This window comes from Neltuma alba, unplaced genomic scaffold, assembly GCF_004799145.2.
Source record: "Neltuma alba isolate B1F8T4 unplaced genomic scaffold, ASM479914v2 tig00003635_pilon, whole genome shotgun sequence".
NCBI lineage: Eukaryota > Viridiplantae > Streptophyta > Magnoliopsida > Fabales > Fabaceae > Neltuma > Neltuma alba.
The window spans coordinates 1-9,200 of NW_021633364.1; the positions used below are offsets into that span (position 1 = coordinate 1).

The 9,200-nt window shown below is 36.6% G+C and overlaps 1 protein-coding gene across 1 annotated transcript; it reads right to left on the reverse strand.

Moving 5' to 3' along the window:
• Positions 1–4,180: 4,180 nt before the first annotated feature.
• Positions 4,181–7,763, reverse strand: LOC114742082 (probable xyloglucan endotransglucosylase/hydrolase protein 30). The gene is made up of 4 exons (XM_028930344.1): positions 7,389–7,763; positions 7,201–7,301; positions 6,815–7,023; positions 4,181–4,852 (listed from the first exon to the last, which is right to left on the reverse strand). Exons 1-4 carry the CDS (start codon positions 7,615–7,617, stop codon positions 4,327–4,329), a joined length of 1,065 nt encoding a protein of 354 aa, XP_028786177.1. The 5' UTR covers positions 7,618–7,763; the 3' UTR covers positions 4,181–4,326.
• Between the last annotated feature and the right edge of the window lie 1,437 nt (positions 7,764–9,200).

Consider the following 9,200-nt stretch of genomic DNA (forward strand, 5'->3'; position numbering starts at 1 on the left):
CACCATGTCATGATATCAAGAATATTTTCGCTTCCCATGTGGGAGACTTGACCTGAATACTTAGTCCTCCTTCTGTTCTTTTTTATAAGAGACAATTAACTGAATTACATTGATAAAATAGTTGGTGAACATTAGCTAGAGATAATAAATGGGTAAAAAATTTATTCTTTTTTTCTTTTAAAAAAAGCCCCTTATTTATGACAGAAAGCCTAAGAGACAGAATGTACTATTTAAACAATTTACCTCGATAATAAATGCAATGGTACTAATGAGTCAGTAAATGGGACAAAATGGAAAATTAACAAAAAATTAGAGATGGCCTTAAGTGCCTCTTATAAATAGAAACAAATCATACCCGAAAATTGTCTCTTATAAAAAGGAAATTGTCTCTTATAAAAAGGAATAGAGGGAGAAGGTTCACCAGCTTTGGTGTTGGATTTCCTCTTTGAAACATTCCCCTTTGAACATCTATGTTGCTGCTTGCGGGACTGCAACATATTTTCATTGAGAATTTTAATCTGTCTTGTCACATCCGTGAGGCCTTTTTTTTTTTTTTTAATCACTAAGCATTTAAGTTACAATTTCTCAATTAACCTTGAGTCATGCAAAAGATATCGTTACATCCCATCAATGAATTTCATGTTCATCTGTACTATGCCATGCATGAACTTCCATTACAGTGCCAATTACTCATAGACTGGAAACTGAGAAAAGTTGGCTAAATTATTAATACAGGGTACAGAGGATGACGTTGTCAATTTATTTCACGGCAATGGACTCTGGAAAATGGCAAGAGAACCATACGAGCCTTTGTGGATCAAAGGAGGTGGGCACTGCAACTTGGAACTTTACCCTGATTACATACGCCATCTCTGCAGATTTATCTTAGAGATGGAGAACATGACAACCCAAAAACGTCTCAAAAAGATTCGTCAAAGTCTGACAGCACAATCAAAGTCAAACACCAGTTCCACCTGCAGATGCTGTGGAATGAAATGTTGGAGACCAAAGGATCCGGAATGCTTAAAATGCAGCTGCACAAAATGTTGCTGGACCCCCAGATGTTGGAGACCTAACTTTTCCAGATGTTGCTCGTTACCGAAATCCATGAAATGCCTCAAACCACCTTGCTGCAGGACAAAATGCTCAAGACCAAGCTGCCATATAAATTGTTCGATGCGCTGCTGCTGCATTAAATGTTTCTTTTGGCAATGATGGGTGAGAAAACACAGCGGAGGCATAAAAGTGAAAAACAGGATGCTTAATGGTGGTGTTGACAAGCTTGTGTATATACACATAACAAAGCCCTTGAAATATAGTGCAGTGAACGAAGGGGAAACCGAAGGAAGTAGCGGATGGCAAATTTAGGAAATCTATAAGATCCAAAGTCCTCTGAGTTATTCTGAAGCTTCATCTTAAAGATTTTACTAAACTGTTTAGGCACACGATGATGAATAGCATTTTGTCTTCCATTTTGAAGCATTTATAAATAAGGTTTCAAGATTCTTCACCATTTCATCCACGTAGGAGCTGCAGGAAACGGACGATATAGTCTTTGGTGTATAAAGCATGGATTCTGGGATAAGAACAGGACATGAGAGGACAAATTTTGGAGCAGGCCAAGTCGTGTCTAGTACCCTCAATGTCCGACATATGTGATATGTGGGACACTGACTTGAAATGTCTCTGCTTTCCTGGGGAGAAAGCAGTGGTTAACAACAGAGTCAACAAATAGATGAGAAGCAAAATCATGTTCTATAGTTCAAAATCGAAAACATTAGATGGTTACACGTTAGAAAGTAAGGTTGAAGTGTATCCAGCACTCCTAAATGTTTTTTCTGGTGCACCCAGTGGCCTAATAATTTATGGTACAAGTTCGCTCTTAAAGTAATTAAAATGGTGTACTCATATCCCATGATGACAGATATGCAAGTTTGACCATGAAATTGGTGAGTTGGCTTATATTTGACCAAAACAATCTTATCTGGCATGTTTAATAAGCATGTGATGTGGCTTTTCTTGTTAAATCTTTTGTTTTGTTTAAAAATTATTGTTGCCGGCGTCTTCTCCAATCCCTCCTTCAATTGCACAAATGCACACGGTGTTTCTCCCCATGACTCATTTGGCCTCACCACCACCGTCGCCTCGTTCACTATCGGGTGGCTGTACAGCACTGATTCAACCTCCACGCTGCTCAGATTCTCACCCCCACTAATGATCACGTCCTTTGATCGATCTTTAATCTCTAAGTATCCATCTGGATGCATCACTCCCACGTCCCCCGTGTAGAACCATCCATTCTTGAAGCACTTGGAGTTTGCATTTGGATCTTTCAAGTAGCCCAATGTGAGGCAACCGCCCTGAAGAACTACTTCACCAAGGGTCGACCCATCTCGCTCCATGCTTATACCTGAATCCGGATCCACCACATCCAACTCCGTCATCCCGATGGTTCTCACCCCCTGCCACTCTGATTTCAGAGATAATTTTTAAACAAAACAAAAGATTTAACAAGGAAAGCCACGTCACATGCTTATTATACATGCTAGATAAGATTTGTTTTGATCAAACTTAGGCTGACTCATCAATTTCACAGTCAAACCGACAAATCTGTTACTATGGGATATGGGTACACCATTTTAATTACTTTAAAGACGAACTTGCACTATAAATTATTTTAGGCCACTAAGTGCACCAAAAAAAAATACTTGGAGGTATTGAGTGCACTTTAACCCTAAAAAGTATTAAGTACTTTGGTTGGATTATGAGTACTTTTCATAGGCTATTAAAATTTGAAAGAGACAAGGGAAGCATTTATATTCTGTACCTATAAAGTCGGTTCCATCCTCCCTGTGGTGTTCTCTTTCTCGTGAAAAACTGTGTGCAAGTTGATCCTAAGGGGACGACCAAAAACCAAAAACACTGAAGCCATTGATGCTATCGTCTTAATTAATTTCTCTAAAATAAATTTATTCTTGAGTTAAATGAAAAAATTGACAAGGATTCCTATCAAGTTAATTTGAATTGCTAGGACAAGGGCTGCGAAGAACCTGCCAACATGTGCTTGCTTTTTCTTTTTTCTTTGAACTTAACGTTCTGCTTGTTTTAGGTCAATGTGTGAGCAGCTTCCCCCCATCTTATTTCGGTTCGATTTATAATTATTTATTACAAGACACTTTTTTTTACTTATATAGTCTAATAAATATTATTGATTATTTGTAAATAACAAGATTTGTTATAAATATTAATATATTGGCTTTTTTTTTTGTGAAAACATTTAGGTGAGTTAGATGGGAAAGGCCCTGATTTTGCAATTCATGATGTATTTATGAAATTACTTACAAATCTTTATACCTCAAACAATACTTACTTATTTTGCACTTCATGACAATACACACAAATTACTTCTAAACCGAGTTTTGACATTAGCTTTGGATTCAAACTTGTGTTGAAATAATAATAGTAGTAGTGACATTTTTTTGGGTACAAAAACTAGTAGTCACATTAAGATAAATATTGATTAGATCTTTCTTTTTTTTCCATGCGTAGGTATGCTTTTACTCTACTACTAAGGACAATTTTATTCGATGCAATGTTAAGTACTAAATGTAAATACTTTTTTGAATAGAGATTCGAATTTTAGTTTGCCGTAGGTACGAGAGATTAGGCTCCTTCCTTTAGACTTAATGCTCTTTGATTGCTCAGATTATATATTCGATTGACAGACAAAACTGATGCTTCAGTCTCTTTTGGAGGGGATCCAAACGCACGCCGTTGGGTCCATTATCCATTTGTTCTCGCAAATATTCTGTCCACTTTCGTGTTTTGCTGTCCATATTCCAAGTTTTTGTTTTCTCATATAATGATATAACATATACACCCAATTAATTCTTTCTTTATGCACATGGCATTGTTGGTAATGCTGCTTACTTAGAGGCACATGCCTCCACCATATAACTCCCCAAAGTCCCTCTTTTAAAGGCCAAATTCTGGCAGTGTCCAAGTCCGACACAAGATATGCCATGTTTGCTTTGGTCTACAATTAGTTTCAAAGCAATTGAAATGCTATTTAATATGCGCGCATACATGCAGGTTATAAATTTTCGAACTTTGGTCATGAAGCAGCGGATGAAATTTTCAAGTAAATTAACTTCAGTCTCAAGGTTTTGAATAAAATTTAAAAACGAAAAGTTACCCTGCTATATATGAACAAACTAATATCAAATATGACAAGATTTAATCAACTCATTTATTTATTTCTACTAATTAATAAATGAAAAGTTAAATTTACTCTCTATACTTACATTACATATATCTCAACATCAATCATCTCATATCGGCCTGTTCACTCTCATCCACCGGCGTTGAAGTACGGCTTCCCCGCCTGGAGTGCCGCGGACGGTGGCTGCCGCCAAACCTCAACCTTCCGGTTTCCTTAAACCTCTGTCTCTCAGAGGGTATGATAACACACTCCGGCGGCGGCACAGGGTACCTCAAAGTATCATAGCAGTATGAGTAGTACATGTAACGCCCCCGGAACCTCCGCATGGCGCGCCGGCGCGCCGGAGTTATCACAGCATAGTCTTGTGCTTCGAGCTGGGCGTGCCGGTCGGAGCAAGCACCGGCGGGGACTTGTTGGATGGGGTCAACGGAGCAACCGTCAATGACGAGGTCCTTGAACTCTGATACAAAAGGAGCGAACTTGTAGTTCACTTTGTATTTACCACCTGAAGTGGCCCAATTGGAAGCATCCCATAGGGTTGCATATAGTGACATTGGCTTTGATGGGTAATCACCGCCCATTTCCTCACTTCTTTTCACCTCTCTTACTGGTACTTCATCTATGTAAAATCTGCAAATCCACCAAGTTTCAGATGTCAATGCCGGAAAAAGAATGAGTAGAAAGAGAGAATACATGGAAAAAAAAGAGTGACACACATGCGAATCCAGAATCCAGATCCTCTGAAGTTGGAACTTCTAAAGTTTTGTAGTTCATAAAGTACACACCTTGCGTTGATGCAAATTTTAATTAAGGATAAGAACAAATTAAATAATTAGCGATAAAAAATAAATTACATATATGCCTTGCTAAGTTGAATAGTATTAACCTTTACAAATTTCAGAAACAGCAGTTTGATAGATTTCGGATTCCACACGGCACTTGTATTATCTCCCCCCCCCCTTCTAAATGGTAAGGCAAGGAAGGAAGGATTCGATCTAAAAATTTTAGACACAAGTTTGTTTAATTGTTTAATAGTTTGAGCCGCTTTTGTGTCAATTATTTTAAAATAAGAAATTCGCAGCTGAAGTTTTTCTTTTTCTTTTTCTTTTTTTTGTTACACTAGATAAAGTCAATACAAGTTAGCTGAGTTGGCTAAAGAGATCTTAATTAAGCTTTTTAATTATATGCAAGAGGAAGTCTATTTCTCTTTCATCGATCGCTCAGGGGTCAACTATCCTTACTAGGCAAAATTTGTAACGCTAGACGACTCCTCGTTCAGGTATGACTCTGAATTTAGAAGTTAAATACAAGTTACTGGAAATAATATTCTAAATTTGATCTCTCACAGCCTCTAGAAAACACCAAACTTACAGCTAATATAATTTCTATCTTTAAAGAGGAAAAAAATTGGAGCAAAGTTGGTAGCAATAAATGCATAGATGCATATATTCCAATGTGAAGAATGATATTGGGCCAGCTGGTTTTGAATTCAATGAAAGGAAATAATAATGTGGGGACAAAGTTTTCCAAACAATGCAGGAATCTATGAGCTAGCTTAGTTTGGTAGTCTAACAAAAATTGCTGCGCCATGTATTAAAAGCACTAAAGAATCCAGTTCACATGCTTTTTCATAGCGCATGAAAATAATTCCACATTTTAAAATTTCATATATATGACAGTGTAGGCCTATCAATTGGATCAATAACCTTCTCAATTTTTTGTCAACTTTCAAATACATGTGCAAAGAAATTAACTTTTAAGGAAGAAATTAAAGAAAATTCAGCCGTATTCTAGAACCACACAAGATGGGTTAGGCGTTCAGCAAAATTTAGAATCATTATTTTGCCCACGACCACCACAATCTATTCAAGCTTTCAACGTCACAGTGCCAATTCAAAGCTTTGAAAATTCTGTCAATACCAAGGACCGTGACGCTTGGGTGCCCGTGTGAGTGGATATATATATATATATATATATAACTAAAAAACCAAAAAAGAAGAAAGGAAGAGTCCTCCCATATCACATGTATTCTATTATAAGCACAAAATTTATGCGAGAAATGCAACTTGTATAATCTAATTTATTGTCAAGCGCTCGGAAGGAAAAGATAGTTGTTTCGAAAAATGTATAAACTACAAAAACTTTATACTGGCTATGTATAATTGTGGGAGGGAAGGACCCTCTTTTATATAAATATATATATATAGCCGAAAAAAAATGAATGAATTATATTAAGCATCAATAAAGTTAAAGCCATCTTTTCAGCAATGAAAAGTTGAAAACTATTGGCCAATTTGATAGTTCACAAGTCGTAGAAGCATCCCACACGCAATTCCAAACACTCACGTTATGTCAAACAAACCTGTGATCAATCAAACATCCCAAAACTTCTCTTGAAAAAAAAAAACAAACACCATCCGCCCATTTACACATGAAAACAGCACAGTTTTCGCTTGGGATTACATATATATATATATATATAGAGAGAGAGAGAGAGAGAGACATACACACACATCTTCAGCAATTCAGGAAGTTAAATTTATAATTATTACGAGTAAGAAGGAAAAATAGAAAAATTAAGATGAGACTCACATGATGCTGCTTGGGGTCCAGAGAATGCTGTATCTGTGAAACTCTTTGGTTGGGTCGAACCAGAGACGGTATCGTTCCTCACGGCCACGATGTGTGCTTCCGTTACCGTACAAATTCGTCTGAAACCTCCACGGTTTTCCTGCAATATTGCCTAAGAACTCGAAGTCCAACTCGTCGTGAGTCTTCTCGAATACATCACCGTTTGATGTCTGTTATAACAAATTCAAATAAGCAATACTCATATTACTCAAGCTGTGCTTTCGAATTTCGCGCCGGTGATTAACAGTAATCTCACATATTCACCAGACTCCAGAAAACCTGATTAATTAACTATCAAAATGTATTCGATTGTGAAAAATAAATAAATATTATGCACACAAACATACGTAAAAGGCGACGCAAACGCCAGCTGTGTAATCCGAAGGCAACTTGATGTTCGCGCCGAAGAATCCGTACTGGTACATGCTGGAGGAGATGAAACCTGAACCTGTTTCATCGAAAAAGAACGAAAATCAGAATACAGACAAACACACACTCACGCGCGCGCGCAGAGCCTTTGAAATGATGAAATTACCGGTGAAGCGATCGAGGAGAAGGCGGACGCCGTTGCCATCGGGAGAGCGAACGACGTTGCCGTCACCGAACAAAGGAGAGTAGGCGTCGTCGAAGGGAGTGGTGGTGAGGTTAAACGACGCGGCGTTGCGGAATAAGGCGAGGGAGAAGAAGAGGAATACGAAGGAGCAATAGGAGAGAAGACGATGATGAGTTCTGGGAATTATCCCGAAACAGCATGAGCGATCCATACATACGAAACTCAAGCGTTTGCGTCTCTGCGTTTTTCCCTCTCACTCTTCCACTTTCTTTGCTTCGATCTCTCAGACACACACAAGCTCACGACCCGAAATGATTGCTAAGGAGAGAAGAACGGAAAAGAATTGAAGACGATGATGACAATGGGGACGGGGGCTTGGCGCGTCTAATATCCTTCTTAATGTCTCACTTTTTTAATTTTTTTCCTTTTTTTTAAATAATTTTTATCTGAATAAAATAAAAGACATTGTAATATCTTTCTGTGGGATAATCTTTATGATTTTTAAAAAAAACACCAAAACCATGGTCAAAAGTCCCTGGCGTGTTTGGCAACCTCCAAACTATAGTTTCAGAAGTATTTTTTCGTAAAATGAGATAAATTTGTTTACATATTTACTTCGTAAACCGTAAAAACACTTCTAAAACCATATTTTGGTTTTTATCCAAACACCCCCTCAGATATTAATTATGTAAAAGCACTTAAAATGTAGAACTCCTCATGTCCTAATTACAAGGTGGAGAGAAGATTTTTTTTAGTTCTATTTATAGAACACTGAGAGAAATTTTTTGTATAGATGTGCCATTTTACCTTTTATTTATTATTATGTTAACTTTGTTTGTATGAGATATAGTGTATATTAAATAGGGATAAAATTAAAAAGTTATTAAATTTTAAATGAGAATTAATAAAGTTTAAAATTTTTCTTTGTCTATATAAAACATGTTGGAAGTGACTTATAAATAGAATTAAAAGAATAATATCTAAGGAGCTATGAGCAACTTACCTTAATACTTTGGGGCAAATTTTTTTCAACTGGCGCCAACATATATACAAAATGCAAAATGGAAGATATTTGTACATAATTAAAAAATATGTTACACTTGAAGACTTTTTTTTTTTTTTTGACCGGATTACACTTGAAGACTTAAGACCTTATATACTTTTGCGTAATTAATTTTTTAATCAAAGATGACCACTTTGTCCAAACTACCCAATTTAAACTGAAAATGTGAGGTTTATGACCCAAAAAAAAAACTGAAAATGTGAGGCATTATAACTAAGAAACCTCCCAAAGTCAAGGCGGTCTTACTTTTGCGCGTGGGCTGCCAGCCGAATCAGGTTTAAATATTTCCATGTGTACGATAATGCCCTTGCTTGCTCAGGGATATTATGAGACACGCCACTCACATATCCCATGACACGGACGATGGTGGTTACAAATTTTTAATTATTTTTTTAATATTTAAAAGAGAATCTTTCCCCCATTGTTATATTTGTTTTTTCATGTTTACAAAATCCGACCACCATATGGGATTGGATTAAAATGTTGTTCTGTACCAATGTTATCCTCTGATAACGAATTTTATTATTCAATAATGTTCTGAGTAACATGAATCTCATAATTCAATTACTACTTCCGGTCCTAATTATAAGACCCAGTTGATTTATTTGAGGAGATTAAGGAAGTAAGTTAAGTTAGTTATTTGTAATAAATAAGTGTTGTCATTCCTAAAATATCCTTACTAATTAAATATATTGATTAGAACTATCATTATTAGAAGGATTATCTTAGAA